The sequence below is a fragment of the Vipera ursinii genome (assembly GCF_947247035.1).
Source record: "Vipera ursinii genome assembly, chromosome: 1".
In the NCBI taxonomy this organism is placed as follows: Eukaryota; Metazoa; Chordata; class Lepidosauria; order Squamata; family Viperidae; genus Vipera; species Vipera ursinii.
The window spans coordinates 61,097,009-61,119,398 of record NC_139512.1 but is presented as its reverse complement, the minus strand read 5'-3'; the positions used below and the strand labels follow the sequence as shown (position 1 = coordinate 61,119,398).

At 37.8% G+C, this 22,390-nt stretch overlaps 1 protein-coding gene across 1 annotated transcript in view; it reads left to right on the top strand.

Moving 5' to 3' along the window:
- DPH6 (diphthamine biosynthesis 6) overlaps positions 1-19,371 on the top strand; it is a 236,242-nt gene extending 216,871 nt beyond the window's left edge. The window contains exon 15 of the mRNA XM_083373895.1: positions 18,697-19,371. Coding sequence (XP_083230021.1) covers positions 18,697-18,815 — 119 coding nt within the window. The 3' untranslated portion in view covers positions 18,816-19,371. The remainder of the gene's footprint in view (positions 1-18,696) is intronic.
- The last annotated feature ends 3,019 nt before the right edge of the window (positions 19,372-22,390 follow it).

The window sequence follows — 22,390 nt, the reverse complement described above, 5'->3', positions numbered from 1 at the left end:
TCCAAGATTTGGTATATGAAGTCATTCCCTCTAGTATTTTTCTCCTTTTTTTGGGCTGTCTTCACACAAAGAGAAACTGCAGAATAATGGAAAGTTGTGTAGGAAGACCAGTAATAGAATGCTTTTATACCTCCAATAAGAAAATAAGCTAACAATCAAGAAAAATTCAAAGGAGTTTTTTAAACACTATGTATATGAAATATAAAATTTATTTTGTATTCATTTATTTATTTTGGGATTGGGGGCAGCAAAAAAAAAACTTTTGACAGTTATTCTTGATGACACAAGGCAAGTGTACCACCAAGAATGTGACTTAATATGCTTTTTTACTATAACCATGCCCAACTAGGTGTTCTCCAGAAGTATTGGTATATAAATATTTTTGATTACCAGATGTCTCTATTATTCAGAGTCAGCATAGGTATGATAGGAGGGCATGCTAGGCATTTGGAGGGCCTGAAGAAGCAGCTGTAGAAGGCCCTTGTTTCTCAGATATAAGTAGAAGGGTGTACCATTTTTTATTTGAACATATTTGCACTCCTTAAATTTAGTTGCAAAGAAATCTGTTCTTTTATTTTTATTTAGCCTCTCTCTTCTTTGCTGTGTGAACCTGATTCTCAATAGATAACTAATCTTTCCTTAATGAGGGTGCAGATCATGTGGAGGCATAAATTTAACATCTTTCTAGAGGTTCTTTAAAGAAATTTCATTTTTAAAGCTTCCAGTGCAACTGCAAGGCAGTACAAAAGATCTTGTCATCAGATGAAGATACACAGAATGGGAATCTTGTTGTCTTGGAAAGAGCTAGTCAGTTGTGGATAGATTGCAGTCGGCATTTATAACATTGCAGTTACAATTCTAATCTTAAGGAAAATTTTCTTTGGTTGCATACATGATCCTCCTGCAGGTGGCTGTGGGACCTCAGAGCTTCACTACGGGCATATTTCGTATTGAGTACAGGTATGATTTGTATAGGATTTGTATAAGAGGCAATTCCAATATGCTTTGGTGGGGCTTGCTAAGGGCCTTGTATGCCCATTCCCTGCTACCAACCTTTTTATTCTTGTTGACTAGAGTATGCTACTGGGCTACGTTATGAGCTGCCTGAAATATGAATACCTTTTTGTTTATAATATGTACTTAGAGAAGTAATGAATGTGAACTGAACACCAAGGAGGAGGCAGTTCGTTTGGAAGACCCATCCAGAGTCTGCAAGTGAAACAAAAGCCATTTATAATGCCTTCAGAACTTCTAGCCTGAATTATAGTTTTAGTAATCAGTAGCTATCCAGCTCCTCTGTCTTTTTTCATACTGCATGGAAGAGACTTATAGCACAAATTTTATAAGCCTGCAATAAAACTACAACAACTCTTGTATTGAATTATTTAAGTTGTAAACCATTGTAAAAAAGGAGAGAAAGTTTTATTGATTTGGTGGCAGAAAAAAATTATGATAAAGTGTAAAATGTATTGTTGCTGATTACTAGAGCATTGTCTACTGGTTTAGCATATTATAAATCTCTAGCTTACCTTCAGAATAAAACATTTGATGAGAAGAGCCTTCTTTAAATAAAATGCTGGTCCTTGTTAAGGATGAACCTAGAATAGAATTTTAATTTGCAAACAAATCTTCAGTGTTAGACTGGCAAAAAAAAACTGTCTTAGAGGCCAAGGTGAAGGCAGATACTGAAAGTGTGAAGGATCAATGGATTTAAAACTTGAAGATTTCCCCAGAGAGAAATGGAATATAGGAAAATAAATAACTGAACATTGCATTTTCAATAACAAGTGTACTGCTTTAATATTTTGCTATATAGGTTGAAGTACAGGAAAATAATGATTTGAAATCAAGATACAGAACTCTTTCAGAATGCAGCTATTATTTACATTAGTTACTGAACTTTAAACAAGACATTAACAGAGATGTTTATTTTTCATAAAGTCAGTTTAAACATTACATTTTATAATCATATGGTTTTCTGTATCAGTCTCCAATTCTTGAACAATAGTATGCCAAAATAAACATATCTTTATTATGGAAATGTTGAATTGATTTAGTTTGATAATTCTTTTAAATAACACTTAGCATTTATATAACATACTTATCGGTTTAATCTAAATTATATTTGATCTCAGGTTATATACCTATAGAATGGATCAGGAGAATTATCTCTTAATTTTATTTGCAAATGCCAAGTAATTTCTTTATTATATTCCAGAAAATAATTATTTTTTCCTTCTCATAGGTACATTTTTGAAACCTGTTACCACTAAGATCTAGGAATTAATAGCTTTGAGGCACCCTAAATGAGGTTTTAATCGACTTACAAATTAGTCTTTTTAAAAAAAAAAATTGGTCCAGTGAAATTCATGATCTTCCCAGAAAAGATTTTGGAACCTGCAATACATGCTTCCCCTTCTTAATGATTTATTCTTGAAAGAAGAATCATTTTGTCATAATATTCATTGACAAATTAATGTCCATGGCTTAAAATATTAGTGATTAGCATAGACTGATGTCGACAATGAAGCATTTTGCTTCATTTTGAAACTGACATCTCTTATTGGATGCTTTATTTCTCTCCAGCAATGTTGCCACCGTTATTAAAGCTAGACTCTCTGATCATGGGTCAGGGTTGTTGTTGTTTCCTCCTGAAATAGGTACTAAAATAAATCAAAATATTGTTCTGCCATGCAGTGTGTCTTGGCCCTTCTATTTATGGTGAAAGCTTCCTTGCCAAGATAAAGGTCAGCTCTTCATCACTAGCCTGCATGCTTCCCAAAAGTGATTAGAATGTCATATTAGTTTCCATTCTCAGCATCTTTTGTTTCATAAATCCAGTATTGACTACTGTAGAGCCAACATTCACTTTTAGCCTTTGCCAGAAATGTGGTTGAAAGCTTCAGGAATCTGAACTGCTGTTTCCCACGGTGAACAAAAAGCTGATAGTATTGTGCTAAATAGTTATTGATTCTTCTGCTAGATGTGTCACAGATGCCAAACCATGAAATATGAGCAGAAATAATCTGAGCGCTGAGAGGGGAGACAACCGCTGGCATCTCCAGACAGAGCAAGAGAAATGCCTAGCAAAACTCTGGAGAACTGTTTCAGTCAATATCAGTTGTAATGGTTAGCTGGGTCAGTAATCTGACTCAACATTAAGCAGGTCCCTCCATTTCTTTGTTTAATCATTTGCCCTAATCTGTCTCACAAGTATTACTTCATTGCTTGCTTGGCTGCCACTTCCTCTCCTACTCTGCTAAAGAAACATTTTTAAAAAGTGTTCCCAGGAGATTTTGATTTGGATGGTCATCACTAATGGAGTCCTATATTCCACAGATTTTAAATTTGATGTTCTACACACATTGTACCTGCATGTAGCCCCTGGTAACATACAAAGATGTGGCTTAAGAAATCAATATTAATTCCCTGGGCACTTTGAAGGGCATATAGCTCCTGGCTAGCTTGTGCTGCTTTCTTTTTTTTCCATTCCAGGTATATTCTGCAAAAAAAAATATGCTTGTTTAATTAAGGAGCATCTGATTTCTTCCACAATCTTTGCCAGATGTTGATGTAGCTATATTAGAAGATGTTTCTTCTACCTGGCAGTCTTCTGTTTGACCCATAAACATCTTTGCTGAGCATATTTGGATGATGTAGTTTGTCATGCATTTAATTTTGATTATTTCTACATTGTTTAGGAATTGTGTACATATAGTCATGTGTACCATCTCTCATGAATGACTGGAATGAAATTTCTCCCATTTTTTTCTTTTTACATAAATCACCAGATATACTGTAGCAATAACAATTTCTCATAATTGCCAAACCGGTTGTGGAATTAAACCAGTGACCTAAGAATAGGTTGTTGTGTATTCCAGAAGCAAATCCAAGAGCTATCTCTTGCCCTTTTTGATTTTGATTAAAATGTTCAAGGAATTCAACACTGGATCAACAAAATCATCCAGGATGAACAAATCGTATACTTACTGTGCTCAGTGTGATGATTACTGCTTTTGTCACTGAATGTGGTTTACATTCATGGTGAAGACTTAACTTAATCTCTAAACCTGAATGTGAAATGAGGAATGTGAAAAGCTAATAGCTTTCTAATACTATTGTTGACAAGTTGTCATTTAGGTTAACGACACCTTTTTTTTTGGCAAGTCATATATTCACTTATCTTTTTTTATTATAATAGTTTTATTTATATTCTACTTCTTGGCTTAGAGAGCAATAAAGCACATTATGAAATGGTTCTTCTCTTTGGAAAGCTACAAAGTTAACAAAAAGAGTAAAACCATTTTAAAATGTGTTCGACAAAATAAATCAAAATGAGCTGCACAATGGTTATTTTCACTCACTTTCAGGGGCACTATTAAAGTGAATTCAGTGTTTATCAATAATTATTGGGCATATCTGAGACCATAACAATGTTATCTTCTAAATAATTTCACATCCATTCTGATATGTTGTGTATTACTCTCTAAAATGGGAATATCTTTTAAAGGATGCATGTGATGTCATTCCCAATGTACAATCAGTCCATTGTCATTCCTGCATGCAAAATATTTTCTTTTTTCCCCAACAGTTTGCACCACTATTTAATCAGTTTTCCATATTGCCACCATGCTTCTTTATCATTCACAGTGTAATTCTGGAGACTTGTATGAGATCAAATGTGTATTATAGTACTGTCTTCAAATGAGATTTGATATGTAACTTTCTAAAAATACCATTTGCTTGAAGAATTAGTAGACTGGGATTACAGAAACTGTAAAAAGGAACGAAGTGACATCCTAGGGAAAATATTTCTGAAGTTAATATTTGCTTTAGCTAAATGTCATATTATGTCTCCGAGATTATTTTTTACTTTGGAGAATATTTTTTTGTGTAATGCAAAAATGGTAAAAAAAATGTTCCCCGTGTATCTTGGAATCTTTTTAACTAACACTCATCTCAAATGATACTCTTTATGTATTTAAACAAACCCAAAGCCCTGCACCAAATGTCATGTGCAGTTGCCCTCAATGGCTTGGAGCCAGAAATTCTGTTTTTCTTCTGAAAATGGGTCACATATAAGAAGAACGAGACAATAATCTGAGCATTTATATTGTGTTTTCTTGAGTGTTCCAAGTACTTTGCATACATTATCCTGAATGTTCAAAGTACTTTGCATATATTATCTCAGTAATCATCCAAACCACTCTGGAAAATAGACCAATATTATTATGCTGTAATGCACTTGAGACAATAAAGTAGACAGAATAGCTTGTTTAAGACCAGTTGGTTAGTTTATTATTGAACTGAATGTGAACCCGGGATTTCAGTGCAGGCTTTAGACATACATTGTAACAATGTCCATGTGTTGGGCAAGGATTGCTTTTCTATATGTGCTTTACTCTTTATATATTCATATATTTGAGAAAGAATATTAAATTATTGGAAGTTTTTAAAAGTTTTCATGCATTTGTTTCATATTTTATTGTACAGTTCATTTAGTGACTGTTCAAAATTACGACACTGAAAAAAAAGACTTATGACCATTTTTCACACTTACGACCCTTGTAGCATCCCCATGATCATGTGATCAAAATTCAAATGCTTGGCAATAGACAACATATTTACGATGGTGGCTGTGTCCCAAGGTCATGTGATCACCTTTTGCAACCTTTTGACAAGCAGACTCAAAGGGGAAGCCAGATTCACTTAACCGTGTTACCAACTTATCAACTGCAGTGATTCACTTAACAACTGTGGCAAGAAAGTTCGTAAAATGGAACAAAACTCACTTAAGAAATGTCTCACTTAACAACAAAAGTGTGGGGCTCAATTCTGGTCATAAGTCGAGGACTACTTGTATTGTATTGACACTGTAAAAAAGTATCTCAGCAGGCAGGAGCATTTGGTTAATTTTAGACTGAGGCTAAGCTACCTAAATAAGAGAAGCCACCAAAGAATTCCAGAGTTATAGGACAGGACAGTGTTTTTCAATACTAATTGAAAAACTTTAAAAAGTGTGAACTTTAAGCGCAAACTTTAGGCATACTGGTAGCCCCCAACTGACAACCATTAACTTTGCAAACACTCAAAGTTATATAAAAAAGTGTCTTATGGTCCTTGCACTTACCTCCATGGCAGCATCCTCATCATCACATCATCACAATTTGGGCGCTTGACAGCTGGCGGGTATTCACGATGGTTTCAGTGTCCTGGGTTCATGTGATCACCGTCTGCAACCTTCCCAAATGCTTTCCAGCAAGCAAAGTCAATGGTGGAAGCCGGATTTCCTTAGCAGCCAACTGATTCATTTAACAACTGCAGTGATTTACTTAACGACCATGGCAAAAACAAGGTCCCAGAGTCAAGCATAACTCATTTAATGACCACCTTGCTCAGCAATGGAAATTCTGTTTCCTGTTGTGGTTGTAAGTCAAGGACTATGTGTACACTATAATAATGTCCATGTATCAGGTAAGGATTTTCTCCCCCTGTATTAAATTAAAAAGCTAACATTGTTGGTCAAATAACATGACTCCAGAAGTTGATAGAGGACAGGAAGGCCTGGAGGAACGTTGTCCATAGGGTCGCGATGGGTCGGACACGACTTCACAGCTAACAACAACAAAAGCTATACATAATTAAAAATAACCCAGTACATAAAATGGTGACATGAACAAGACAATTAAAACAACCAAAAATCCAAGTTGCCATCATTTTCTAAAGGCAAACAGAATTGGAGCCTGTCATACATACATACAGTACGTACCATAGTCCAATTCATACACACACACACACAAACATACAAATACATACATATATTTACTGTACCTGTATACTAGGAATTTTCAGCTTTGAAACTACTTGGCCAAGAGTATAATGAAACCTAGCAAATGTTAAATTTATTACTTGTTTTAAAACCATCCTGGGATATTATATCGCCTAATAGGCACTGTTACAGCAGAGTCCATGTGTATCCGTTAAAGGACATATTTGCTTCGGTATGTCTCATGGCAGCTACTTCTGGGAGGGGGAGGAAAGAAGTGAATATTGACTTAGGAGGGGTATCAGATTGATGACCTTACCTTGGAATAAAAATAGTGAAATAAAGAGGGCTTTCTAAACATTACTTTAGCAAAGTTCGCCTCTCTCATCTAAAAGCTTTACTTCTCACCTTTCAGATTTTGCAAATTGTGCTTAGGCAATCTCAATGCTAGCCAATGTTGGGACTATATATGGTTATCAACAATTAGACATCTGTCACAGCAATGTCTATGGAGATCCTTAGTCATCCAGGACATGGTTATCTCAAAAATGTTTTTCAAACCCAGATGGACTTTCTTGGGGGTTTTTTTCCTTGAAAATGTTTCACTTCTTATCCAAGAAGCTTCTTTAGAACATGGATGAGGAGCAAAACGTTTCCAAGGGAAAAAACCAAGAAAGTCCAGTTGCTTTTGAAAAGCAGCCCTCGGTGCCACAGCAATGATTTGTGGCTTCTCTAGCTGTGTGGCTCAAGGTACGCAATTATAGTTTGGGTTATAAAAAGTTCACTGGAGGGGGGAAAAATCAGCATTGCAGAATTGCATAATTCCATGCATAAATCAACCCAATGGGGTATTTTTGACAATGTATACATACCAGGATATATCATGTAATATTGGAGAAAATTGCAGTATAATTGCAATTGTTCCGGGTCCAATTCAAGGTTTTAGTTATCCCCTTTAAAGCCCTTCATGGCATGGTCCAGTGTGTATGAGGAACTAGCTCATTTCAATGAGCCTGCCCCACTTGTACCACAGAAGAGGCATGCTATGGACCCTGTCAGTCAAGGAATTTCAGCTGGTGAGGTCTAGAAAAACGTTTTCTACCATGGCACCTGCCTTCTGGAACATTCTACCCTCCCCAAGGTGAGATCTGCCACCCATCATTTGGCTTCTGAAAGGCCTTGAAGCCTGCCTCTGCCAAAGAGAAAGTGGCATCTTGGATGTGATTAATGGATTAGACCACCTTGGCAGCTTGAAGAGGTGTGGACTTCAACTCCCAGAATTCCTCAGCCAGCAGGGTTCAAGTCCACATATTTTCAAGCTGCCAAGGTTGAGAAACACTGGATTAGACAAACACCCCCCACCTCTTCCCAGTGTGCACTTTGCTTCCTTCCTCCAATCTTGGTTAATTGAAAATCTCAGCAGCTTTCATTCCCAGAATTCCCCAGCCAGCAGTCAGGAGGTGAAGTTCACACAACTTAAAGTTGCTGTGATTGAGAAACAGTGATGATTACTGTTCCTCAGTGGTATGATATGGTTTTTGGATATCCAGAAAGAGGAGTTCTTCCTGAGTTGTTTCTGATTTAGTCAGAAACAACTCATTGTTAAAAGAAGGGGTGGTATGTTCCCACTCCTTTTTCTTTGAATTACAGGGTTTAATGTGCACAAGTCCCATAGAGTCCACAAAGCTCTAATTAACACCCACAGTGAAATATCTTTTGTTAAACTGGTCATTAAGCACACTTTTCTGTAGGAAAAAAACACGTTAGCTTGGTGGTCTGATGAAGGGATATACTGCCAATGCTGACAGGCTCATAATTGAACTAACTCTAAAAATAACATATGTGCCTTTACCTTTTTTTTTCAGGCCTTGGGAAAAAATATATATTAATAATTAAGTATATACTTTGCTTTAAGAGAAATTCAAGAGATTTTTACTTCCTGAATAAATGACTTGACTCTCGCAAAGCATTGTGCCACGTGCATTTTTTCCTTTTTGCTTGTTGAACTGCCCTTTGCCTCCTCTTCACCTCCCATAGAAACCTGCCTGCCAGTTAAGATCAGCTTCGCAGGTTCTTCTCTGGGAGCATCTCTCGATTAGAATTAGGTGAGTGGTAACCAGAGGAAAAACAATCCCCTCCCCCACCCCAGGATATTTCTATTCACCATCATAATAGCTCAGATGCCTACAGCACCTTGATGTCAAGCTTGTAACGTTTATAATAAGGTGATAAAATGATTGAATGTCTTTGTTGCCTTCAGAATGGAACAGTCAAAGATCATTTCTCAGTGGCCTGGCCCCCACGGTTTTGGCAGTACAGCTCTGGTTTTTGAAACGATGCCAATGCTAACAGGGTCGGGGGGGAATCATCTTATAGTCCTTCACACTGAATACAGAAATGAAAGACATTTTTCTTCTTTAACTTAGCACCATTCGACTTCACTGCATGAGTAATTAGAATTGGCTGAATTTTGGCCAGCTCTGTCTGTATCCTTTTTTTCACGTTAGCCAGCATATAGGCAGAGTTTTAATTGGGCTTAATTCAACTAGCCTATATATGTTGTTTTTATTGGCTAGACCTTGCCGGCTGATGGTAAGGAATTTGTGCGTTTTATGCATAGGCTTTTATTTGTGTGATAACTTTATTGAGTGACCCACCAAGATTCCAAAATATTTTCAAGAAATCTGCAATTTTTTTTAAAAAAATACTGTTTTTACAGAAGACAGCACAGGCAAAGCTGTGAACAGAATGCAGATTCTGCAGAAAAAGCAACAACATGAAGTTTCTTTTCCTAGCAAAAAGTAGGAAGCTGCTGTCTTTATTTCCAGAAAAAAACTTAATGATTGATGTATAAAATGCAAAGAGAAGGTTGAAAGAATGTCTCTTATGTCTCATGATTGATAGATTGATTGATTATATTTCTACCAATTGCAATCTAACTAGATTCTTGGCAATTTCCAACAAATAAGATAAAGCAAAAATAATAAAATACAACCATAACACATATAACGCAGATACTCTCATAGACATCCAAGACAACAGTGACTGAAATTCAAAATATCATAAGGTTAATACATATGTTAAATTTATATTAAAGTCAACAGTTAAAGTATCTGTAGTTATTTCCTAAAAGCAAGAAAAGAATTGTGGGAGATGCAACTCCTGAAGGACAGTGTTCTGTAGTCTGGGAAAACCCACAGGATAAATCTCTGACAAGTGAGAAAGATAAGCCCAGAAAGTAGAAGCATCTTTCTGAAGATATTTTAATTGTAGAACAGGTTGATAATGGCAGAAGAGGTGCCTCAATCAGATCTAATCCTTTTGTCATCATAATCTTCTCTTATCCTAATTCTTTATTCCTTCAAATTCTGAGTCTCCTACTTGTCTTCTGTTATGCTTTCCAAGCTCTCTTCCAAGACCACTCATTTCTGGGTCAACAATATATTTTATTTAAAATTGGAATGGTAATGGTTAAAAGTAAGTCTAGGCAATCATAGAGTTTGTCTTTCTCCAGGCTTGTAATAGAATCCACACATGCAGAAGAATATAGTAGGGATCCAAGTTGATCTCCCCCCCCCCCCGTGTTGTGGTCTTCTCCATTTTAAGCCACTCACTACTCCTGGAGACCATACAACTAACCTTGTACCTCCCAGTGCACCCACACATACAGTTGTAACATAGGAGGAAAGCAAAACCACAATCACTTGTGTAGCACAGATGCACCCATTCTTCACCACATAGAGCAAGGGTGTCAAACTGCCAGCCCACGGGCTGGATGCATCACGCCAAAACCGTGCCCACCCCATTGCCAGCAATGGGAAAAAAGTCATGATAGGTCACGACATGTCACGAGTTGAACACCCTTGACATAGAGACAGCTGTGAAGCTGTTTACTTCTGCCTCAAGCTGAAAATAACTTTTGCCAACCACAATACTTACAATTTCTTACAATACAAGATTAACAAGGAAGAGGTATAACAATTTGAGGAACGGAATTATTTTCCCAACATGCTACCAACATATCCATAGCATACATCAAGTTGGAATCCTCATTTTCTCTTTTTCTACCTTTTTTGTGAACTGACGGAGGTCTCTTCCCTGATGACATACAGTTGCTTTTCACAAAACTCTCCTGAATTTTATCAGCCTAGGACCTGACCATCATAGCATTACTTAGGCACTTACCACACTACCTGATTAATCTTTGAGAACAAGCTACATACACATCCGGATGTGTCCTGTGATCACACCCATCACACTCTCTCTTTCCATTTATTCTGTCTTTTTGTATGCAATGGCCATATAGTTCAAAGTTGCCCAGTTTCATTCCCGTGGGGTACCATTTCTATGACTTCTTGACCATCTTCGTATACTACAATAATATATTACTATCTGAAAGGACAACCTCTAAAACATTTTACTTAGAGTCAGCCTATTTTATTATTAACAATTTTCAGTTAATCATCTATATCCCATTTTAGAATGCAGATCCTCTCAAGGCCCCTTCAGGTAAATTGAAAATACAGTAATGAAATAAGACAATATACAGTATGATAGAATTCTTACTACAGTTCAGGTGGAGCAGCTATTAAGTCAGTTTCATCAACTCAATGGGTAGTTATAAGTGCAGAGTGAGATGTAGATTCCAACTTATTTTGTTTATCGAATTTTGAGACTATTTCATTTTTGTGAATGAAATGGTCCATGTGCACAGAACATAAATTTCTCTCAGCAGCCTCTTGAAATCTCTTGACAGTTAAGGGACTTCTTAAAAGTAGGCTGGGATGTGGAGAGGGTCAGTGAATTAAAGGAATAAAAATAAAGTTAAGATGTGAGATTAAAAAATGCTTCCATAAATATAAGCAGAATCTTAGCCCATGCCATAGAGATGAGCTGCTTTTGAGCTGTAAACTCCCTCAAATCTGAAAATTAAGTTTGAATACAAATTTACGTGTTTCTGAGCAGCTATTAATAGGATTGCACTGTCAAAACTTTTCTTTACTCTGAAAAGATCATTATTGTGAAGATCATTTTTTTTTGCTTTGTTAAATAATACAACTTCCAAACAAACTTCAGACAAGTGAGCTGAAATAGAGCTAAGTGTTAGGGTTTCATGATCCTGTTAGGTTGCAAAAGAATAGATAATTTTCCAATATACACTCTCTTTTCTGCTATTGTTATTAAACACTAAGTCAATTAGGCACTTTGTTTTGCTTTTTCTTTAAAGGGTCCCAAGCCTTCCTCAGGTTTCACATTCTCACTGCATAGCTGATTATTTAGAGAACAGGCTTGTTCCAGACAGCTTTAATTAAACTGTACTGCAAAACCAGATATAGATCAATGGAAATGATCCATAACAAGGGGCTAATCATGTATTTAGCCGCATTCAGTCCAGTTGCATCACCTTCTCCTATTTCTGTGGCTTTACGTTCATGTGGCAAAGGCTGAATGTGTGCTTGGTTGTGGGTTCCCCCGCCTTTAATCTGTCCCATTAGAGGCCATATGCTTGGGCTTCAAGGGAGACAAGAACTGTCTGCAATCTGCCAGGGATTTAGAAACATCGATAATTTGTGAATAGTCATGTTGGTACTGGTCGAAGGGTTAAGTGCTCAGCACACCAGGGGCGCCTCTTTGGGGACTGGAACTCTTAGTTGACTGTTAGGAACTTGATCCTCTGTGAAGCGTCTTTAAAGCACATGCAGCAATGGAGCTTTATTAGCTCTGGGATTTAAAGACACGTGTTAAATGATATTACAGTATATTTGGTTTAAATGCAGAGGATATATCAGAGAAAGGAACATAGTGATACCATGCAGGGGGGGAAAACACATACGTATTCTATCAACAATTGTGTTCTCTTGCTGAAACAAATATTTTCTTCCTCAGCTAAGAGGATAGTATTGCAACTAGTCTTCAGGTTGTTGTGGAGAAAATAAGCAGGAATATTAGATATGTTTGCTGCTTTGATCCAACTAACTAGATGGATGGATGGATGGATAGATAGATAGATAGATAGATAGATAGATAGATAGATAGATAGATAGATAGAGATAGATAGATAGAGATAGATAGATAGAGATAGATAGATAGATAGATAGATAGATAGATAGATAGATAGATAGATAGATAGATAGATAGATAGATTTTGAGTGTCATTGCGGAGGCAGTCCTGCAGCAGTTAGAGACTGCAGTTATGATCAAGTACCGCCCCAAGCTCTGGGTTAGATACATGGACGACACATTTGTGGTTATTAAGAAACAGGATAGTGCCAGTTTTATGAACGAGCTGAACTCAGTCTATCCGGACATCTGTTTCACCGCTGAGGAGGAAGCCAATGGCTCTCTTACCTTTTTGGATATATTAGTCAGCTGTCAATCTAATGGTACCCTCCATAGGACCGTTTACCGCAAGCCAACCCATACCGATAGAACCCTGCATTACAAGAGCAACCATCCCGTGGCATACAAAATCAGTTGCAATCGGACATTGTTTGGACAGGTCAACTCGCACTGCAATATGTTTAGGGCCAAAGTTGAGGAGAAGAAATATCTATACTGTATATGCAGGTGTAACGGCTATCCTGCTGAGTTTGTTAGCAGTTACATCAGGCCACACAAACCCCGTGGTAGCCGACAGGATAACATATCAACAATGCTGACCACACAGACCACACTCCCATATATTAATGGGGTGTCTGAGGCTACTGCGTGGTTGTTGGCCCCTTATAATGTCAATGTCCCCCATAGATCAGACCAAACCCTGCATGCCAAGTTAATGCATCCTAAAGAGCCACTCCCCGACAAAGAAAGATCATCAATTATATATAGAATTCAATGTAAAAATTGCCAATGCAGTTACGTTGGGGAAACAACTAAGAGGCTCCATGAGCATGAGTTGGCAATCAGGAGACCTGAACAATACTCACAGGTGTGGGCACATATGGCTAGTTACAGCCATATGTTTGATTTTGCCAGCGCTGAGGCCATAGCCCGGGATAACACCAAGGGCGGCCGATTTCTCAAGGAGGCATGGCTATCCAACGAAAATTCCATCAACCGTCATATAGACCTTTTACCTGCTTACCAGGCACTCAGGGGATGGGAAGAACGACACTATGACTTATGACGGGTACAACGAGCCTGCTTTTTGCAGGACTTGAACAACCCTGCTACAGGCAGAACAAAAGCGATTCCCAGGAAAGACAAATTTTCAATGTGCCCTGTGTCAGACCTTGGGACATGCCCAGTTTTAGATGCTGATTTGGAGGGCGTGGCCACAACAATGATCCCCAGGAAGGACGAATCCACAACATGCCCAGCTTTAGATCTTGAGACGGAGGCTCAGGTTCTACTAAAGAAGAGGGGAGGAAGGCACAAAACAACAGCGGCTGGATAACCAACCCCTGACGTGCATACGCTCACCAGGAGAGCGACCGCGAATAAGGAAACAACTCTTAATTCTGCATGTAGACGAAGAAATGTGGGACATTTAGAAATGCTACAGCCGATTGAAGTTAATAGACCGGAAAAAGCAACCAGCTATATAGGCACACTCCCAGATCTCCTATTCTTGCTCTGACGACCTTGGCAGTTTTGCCGATGAAAGCTAAATGGTTTACATATTAAACAGTTTGTTTACTTTTCTATCCTTTTCTATCTATCCTTATATATATGTGTGTGTGTGTGTGTGTGTGTATTCCCATTCCCACGTAGGGCAACGTTTCGATGAAATCTCATCCGTCATCCTCAGGCTGTTGACTTCAGCTTCGTTCTTCTGGGAGAAGTGTGTGAAAGTGGCTGTTTTTTCTTCTTTTTTAAACTGCCAGAGGGGGTGTGTTCTGTGGGTGGAAACTTGGCTGTATTCTGATTGGGTGGGAGTGTGTTTTGAATGGGGGCTGTGTTCTGATTGGGTGGGGATGTGTTTTGAGTGGATGGGCTGGTCTCAGCTGCCAGCCTTAGACCTGAACTGGTGAGTTGTGCTGCTTTTGTTCGGCTCCGTGTTTGTGGTGGTGCCATGTTTTTATAGTGGGTATCAATTTGCTTATTATGTGGTTTGGAGGGGTTTAAAGTGGCTAATGTTGCAGCTGTAGTTAGGTTTCTGTTTTGTGGCTGTGTGTCGTTCTCGTTGTGGGTTCGGATTTGCTTTTTGAATGGTTGTGTGGTGGTGATGTCATGTGATGTTATCATGAGTTTGGGTCTGGTATCATTCTTGGTGGTTCCAAATGGCTGGTAGGCGAGAGGTATCATCTCGTTTGTTCATGCTGTGGGGGCGTTTTTCTATCTCGATGGCTTCTCTGATTATTCTGTTGTTAAAATATTCAATGATAACTCATGATAACATCACATGACATCACCACCACACAACCATTCAAAAAGGAAATCCGAACCCACAATGATAACGACGCACAACCACAAAACAGAAACCTAACTACAGCTGCAACATCAGCCACTTTAAACCCCTCCAAACCACACAATAAGCAAACTGTCACCCACTACAAAAACATGGCACCACCACAAACACGAAGCCGAACAAAAGCAGCACAACTCACCAGCTCAGGTCTAAGGCTGGCAGCTGAGACCAGCCCATCCACTCAGAACACCCCCCCACCCAATCAGAACACACCCACCATTCAAAACACACTCCCACCCAATCAGAACACGCTTGGTCCCCTACCCAATCAGAGCACACCTCCACAGAACACACCCCCTCTGGCAGTTTAAAAAAGAGGAACAAACAGCCACATGCTTCTCCCAGAAGAAGGAAGCTAAAGCCACCAGCCTGATGATGACGGATGGGATTCCCTCGAAACTTTGCGCCTACACCTTTAGTTCTACGCCGGGAAAAACCCGAAAAACCAAGGAGATATATATATATATATATATATATATATATATATATATATATATATATATATATATATATATATATATATATATATATATATATGTTTTCGCGGGTGTTCGTATGTGGATCTTTGGTTATTCGGGTTTTTCCCCGCGTAGAACTAAAGGTGTAGGCGCAACGTTTCGACGGAATCCCATCCGTCATCATCAGGCTATATATATATATAATCTTGCTGCTCCTGTTAAGTGTCTGCTCCATCTAGAAAATAAAAGCCATATTCCTAAAGTATGTACACGCTTTATATAATAATTTGCACAGACTTCAGCTAAACAATCTGATCAAGTCAAATATGTTCATTGATTTTCCTTTCAAGTATGGAGCAATCAGTGTAGGTACTTTTGTGATTTAATAGACAATTTCAAAGTTTAAAATGTAAATGCTACATTGCCTACCACAAAAATTCACTTGAAATGTTTCATTCTGCTTGATAACTGTTGAAAGTAAGATGTGTTATCTTTCTTATGCAGTGATTTTTGTTATTTGATTTACTATATGTTTAAGGACTCTTGTTAAATAATTTTGAAGGGGAAAATAGCAGTCTTTTAGAAAAATTGATGTCTGTAATACACTTTAGTGAATAGCTCCCACCCAGTGACAGTTATGGCCAAGATCCAATGAAAATAGATAATGAAAGTACAAGGGATTTCACTGAAATGAGGGCAATTTTTTCTACCTCATAATTATTTAACAAATGTATAAGAATTGTAAGCGCAGATATATTTCCAGTTACCACATTGTTCCAATACTGCTTAGTTAATGAGAATATTGATGGAATACATAAAATGAGTAGTTGCTTTGAACATGGAACATGAAGTCCTTTTGACCTCTATGGTGATTATTGATCTTGGGTCTAGCTTTGTCAATATTCACCTCTGATATCAACCATTTCCATCTGTTAACAGCTTTCTAGCATTGTGACATCGCATGAGAAGACATGGGACAATGATGTGACTGCTCTATTCTTTACAAAGCGGAAATCAGCGTAAAAATGCTGCACAAATTGTTCACAACCTATAGATAATGGGGAAAAATAATTTTTTGCCTCCTGAATCCAGTGGCATTTATTTCAAAATAGACTTGTCTTAAAAGCATTGTAGAAAAAACAGGAAATGGTGTGTGTGTGTGTGTGTGTGTGTGTGTGTGTGTGTGTAGTACATATTATCTAAGAGAAGCTTTTGTTCCTCCTTCATATGAATTAACATTAAGCTAATAAAAAACAACAAAATAATGCTTTTGTTCCCCTGCCCCTCAAAAGCTAACCATGAGATCACTGTTCAACATTACAGCCACTGATCTACAGTGTTTGCAAGACACTGTAGTGTTGCAGAAAAGAATTTGAGAGTAAGATGTATAATGACTAGTAAAAAACAATAATAATTAGGGAGTCTCAGGGCTGCTGTAGTGAAGAATAGTCCAACATGACTCAGATCCCACTGAAGAGGAATTGGCAAAGCAGTATCTGTATAAGGACAGTGTCACTTTTGCGACCTATTAAATACACTCAGGGAAATGCCCTGGACAGAAATTTGCCTAGGCCCAGGGGTAGGCAACCTCGGCTCTTTTATGACTCGTGGACTTCAGCTCCCAGAATTCCTGAGCCAGCTGGCTCAGGAATTCTGGGAGTTGAAGTCCACGAGTCATAAAAGAGCCGAGGTTGCCTACCCCTGGCCCAGGCAATTAGAGGCTGAAACATTACCTAGCCCAGGGGTAGGCAACCTTGGCTCTTTTATGACTCGTGGACTTCAACTCCCAGAATTCCTGAGCCAGCAAGACAGTATTCATAAGCAACACAGACAACCCTGTTGCACCAGGGTTTAAGGAGAGAAGGAAAGCATAATCAGATCAAGAAATCAACTCACCATCCAGTGTCCACTGAAGTTGGACAGCCAATAAATATAAATAAATTACTAAATAATGCATTCAGGAAGACAAGAAGTATATTTGTTGAGATAGATTATAATAACAGAATCTTGCAAGCCTGATTGCAATTATAGAAGAGGTTTGGAAATAAAGAGATGACGAAGATAAATGACCTGCAGCAAGGAGAATTAAGGTTACATGATGGTGGATGCACATGGAAGACGAGGTTAGGGATAGATCATTATGGAGAAAATCTATGTGATCACTAGGAGTCAACAATTATTTGATGGCACATAATATTCTTTATTTTTATTTATGTATTTATTTTGGCATTAATAACACAAATGAATTGAGTTCTACCTGCAGTTTACTTTATTGTATTGATATTGTTGAAAAATATATCCCATTCGCTAAGCACTAATGAGGGCATTTCCATAGAATTCAAATTCATAATCAAGTCCTGAAGAGAACAAATCATATATGACAATACAAACATCCATGTCTACAGCTGACAATCTGTAACAGCTGTGGAAAAATAAAGTTTTAATTATCATTTTCTTTCTTTGCATTCTGCCTGTCCCAGGGCAGAAGCAAGAACAGAGGACAGGTATTTCAACCTCAGCAAGTCCTATGGGAATAGGGCGGTATATAAATTTAATAAAATAAAATAAAAATAAGATGTGTGGACTTCAACCAATTGAGAAATTCTGGAAGCTGACATCCACACGTTTTACAGTTGTTGTGGCTGAGAAACACCATTCCCCAACCATTTATATTCACAGGCAGCAAATAATCCCATAATTGAAAATATCTAGGAACAGCTTAAAACTCAGAAGTAGTCCCAAGACTACTGACCCTCCTAGATCATGAACTACTAAGCTTATCTTCATAAACATCTATTGTGACACTATTTTTTTACATGGGTTAACTTATCCGCTTTCTGGTCTTATGCCTATTTAATAAGAACCAGATCTCACTTGATTGGATGGGTTGTATTCATGCATACAGCTGCAGTCTTAACAACTTCAAAGTCTGTGTGTATAATAGTATACAAATATGTTATACAAATATATTAAACTGTATAATATAAATAAATATAATTTGTTCGTATATGAAATATTGAAAGCTTGAATGAATGTGTCATTACATCTCTTTTATATTATAGGACTACAAAGACATCTTGAAGAACAAATGGGCCTAAAAGTACCAGCTTTAATTATGGTTCCTGTAGTGGACTTGCCTGGAAACAAAATGATTCACATAGCATGTTGGCTCAGCCAGTAACTAAGGATCGCACATCACGAACAAGAAAACATCAATAATGGAGTTATTGATGGAGTTAGTACTAATTACTGTGTGTATTATCTGATGTTAATAAGTACATTTAAACTTAGAATATTTGTCAACAATTTTTTTCTAGCTGCCTTCTGACAGAATTCAGAAATAATGTCTGTAATTCCAGAATCCTCTAGAATCCTTGTATTTTTCATATTAAAATCAAAATTATGAGGCATCATTTTAATGCAGTTTTTACAGAGAATTCATCAGACAAAAGTTTTAAGGTGTCTTTTTTATTTATATATCGCACATTCCATATATTTCCAATATGTACCTATAAATATTTTTAACTTCTATGAAATATATGCAAGTGTTTTCTTAAAATGAAGTTAACCTTTCATTTAATGATTCAAATATAAATGAATTGTCACTGAGGCCATCATTTTATTGTGGCACTTGCAGTGAATTATCCTGAGCAGGATTCTACGTATTTGTTTTTTTTAAAAGTCTCTCTATTGTTTTAATTAATTCCTGCAAATGTTTGCCAAATTAAAGACTTATTTTGTAAATTGGGAATTGGGCTTCAATGTATACATCATAAAACTTTCTTCCCTGCAAACACTCTTTTCTTATCCATAAATACAACATGCTTTAATATAATGTAGATAATGTAGCTATACACACAAACAACTTGTTTTTTAATCAACTGCTGCAAATGTAGAAGTTGTGTATATCCCTTTAAGAGATGATTAAATCATTAGAATCTTTTCTTGAAGAAGTAGTTTGGAGATTGCTTAAAACAGGGATAAGTTAGTTTTAATTATTAGTGAAATAATGAAAAGAAGAGCAGACATATGACAACAACTAGTACAAGAACCAGCTTTGGAATTCATAATGATGATGCTGAAACAGTGGTTAGTTTCTGCTTTTTAGGATTGACTATAAACAATAAATGGACTACCAGTAAGTAAATAACACTGCAGAATAGTACTTAAGGTAACAATGAAGATTTTTGGAAAGTTATTCAGGTGTTTTAAGATGTAACCCTTCTTACAAAGATTAGAATCATCCAGACAATGGTTTTCCCTGCCACACTCTATGGGAGTGAAAGTTGGACTTTTAAAACACAGGATACAAAGTATATTGATGGATTTCAATTTTGCTGTTAGGAAAGTTACTGAGAAAGCCAGACAAACTAATGGATCATAGAACAAACCAGTCCGCAGTTCTCATTCAAGATACAAATGACCAAGCTCATATCATCATATGTTGGACACATTATGTGAAGACCCAGCTATGAAGCTGGGAGAGATAGAAAGAGAAGAAAAGAATGGTCAGCATCCAGATGGATAGACTCAATTATAGTGATGATGAGTGCACTACTAGAAGATTGGAAGGCACAGGTTGAGGTCAGATCATTCAGGAGAAAATATGTCTGGGTGTTCACTAAGAGTTGACATTAGCTTGATGGTACTTCAAGTGTAAGTTGGTATGCATCTGCATTCCGTTCCCAGCTAGTTGACCTTGAAGCCATGTTTCAGGGAGATACAGTGAACTTTACATTTCTCCTGAAACCTCCCCCCTCCTTCCGTTCAGTCTCCCTCCCTAGAGTTCATGGCAGACGGGCACCGAGCAAAAGTGAAGCACGAGCATGAGGTGGCAGCTGACACATTGTGTATAAGAGATTGAGACACATACCTCCCTAATTCACTGAACTATAATAGTAGAAGAAGCTTCATCATAATCAGACTGTCAGTCCTTCTAGGTCAGACATGTCAAACACAAGGCCCGGGGGCCGGATCCGGCCCGTGAAGTGGTTTCATGCGGCCTGCGAAGCCATCCTGGAAACAGTGAGGGAATGGCCCCCGCTGCCTTGGCCCTGGCCCAGAGACCCTCCTTCTGCCAGAGACCCTCAGATCTGTCCCACTCCTGCCCAGGCCCCTTGATGCGAACGATGTAGAGCTGGCCACGCCCACCCAGTAGGCCATACACACTCTAGCCATGCCCACCCAGTAGGCCACGCCCACCCAGGCCATACCCACTTGGCCCCCTGAGGGCAACCGCAATGCTGATGCGGCTCTCAATGAAATTGAGTTTGACACCCCTGTTCTAGGTAGACCAAAAGAAGGCTAAAGCTATTCTTTATTAAGATTGGCTATAATAACAGAATCTTGAAAGAATGATTATGCTCATATTATTGCAAACCAGTTTTCTCTGCCTTGCATCTCACCAACTAAACAGTCCAGCACACTCAGAATTCTTAATACTGATTTTTTTCCCTTGTTAATAACTAATTTATACTTATGACCAAACTACTTCACTTTTCAAATGTATTACTCTTTCTATGGCTTCATATCTTTTGGTTAGTAAAATGGTTCTGAGAGTAATACAGTGTTATTTGTTATAGGCTCACATTTTGATCCAGTATTTGTTGCCAAAATTGTCCACAAATGAATTGCAGTATAAAAAAGAAGTGAAGATGAGACTTTTAAGTAAGTGGGTTGGCTCACACATGTTCTTGAGAAAATCCAGGATGAAATATACAGCCACATTCATTTCTGTAGTAAGAAACAGCTTAATGCAAGGGTAACATTAGGAATTAGGAATTTTAGGTAACATTAGGAATTTTAAGACTTGTGGATCTGAACTCCCAGAATTCCTCTGGCTGGGGAATTCTGGGAGTTGAAGTCCACAAGTCTTAATGTTGCCAAAGTTGGACACCCCTGGTTTAATGAGAAGCTGTTTGCATCTGGAGACTATACCGACAACACAAAATTCTGTACTGACATTGAGAGAAATATCAGAAAAACATAGCTGCTTTTTATCCCAGGATTGCTTCTCTCAAACTAGATCACAGTCAATGTAGAAGAAATGTACTCCTTTGCAAAAGATCTGAGATTTCTGATGTAACTGAGGATGCGAAATGAACTCTGGTTGCAGCATATTTAGTTGCACTATTGAACTGGGGCCATATAGAGCTTCCTGTTGTATTCATGCAAAGGAAAGAGATAGAAATGTATATAGTGTATTAGGCAGGCAAGTATATTTGCCTATTCCAATGTATCAGGTTAACTTTCAGCTAGATAATCTCAAAACAATTATTCAGGGTCTCCAGAGGTGATTCATAGATGAAAATGAGTAGGATTACAGGATGTTTGAATGCTAAAGATAATTTATCCTACTGATTTATTTAGATACTGAGAAGCGTAAAGAATCAAATAAAATCCCTGTAGTCCCAGGTCATGAGATGCAACAAAAATCCTCCACCACCTGCACCAACCTCTGGAAAGTTGCAACATCATGCTTCTCCTCAATCCAACCCCAAAAATTCAGAGTTGCAGACCACCACAGCCCGTTCCAAATGTAAGCCATTTAAGACAACCAAGGTTTTTGATAGCCAAGAATTGGAAGACACAAGAAATACCAACTGTGGAAGAATGGCAGATGAAAATGATGGACTATATGGAACTCCCTGAGCTGACTGGGAGAATCCATGACCAGGGAGAAGAGTCGGTGGAAGAAGATTGGAAGAAATTTAAGGACTATTTGAAGAAATATTGTCATATTAATTAGTTTGAAAT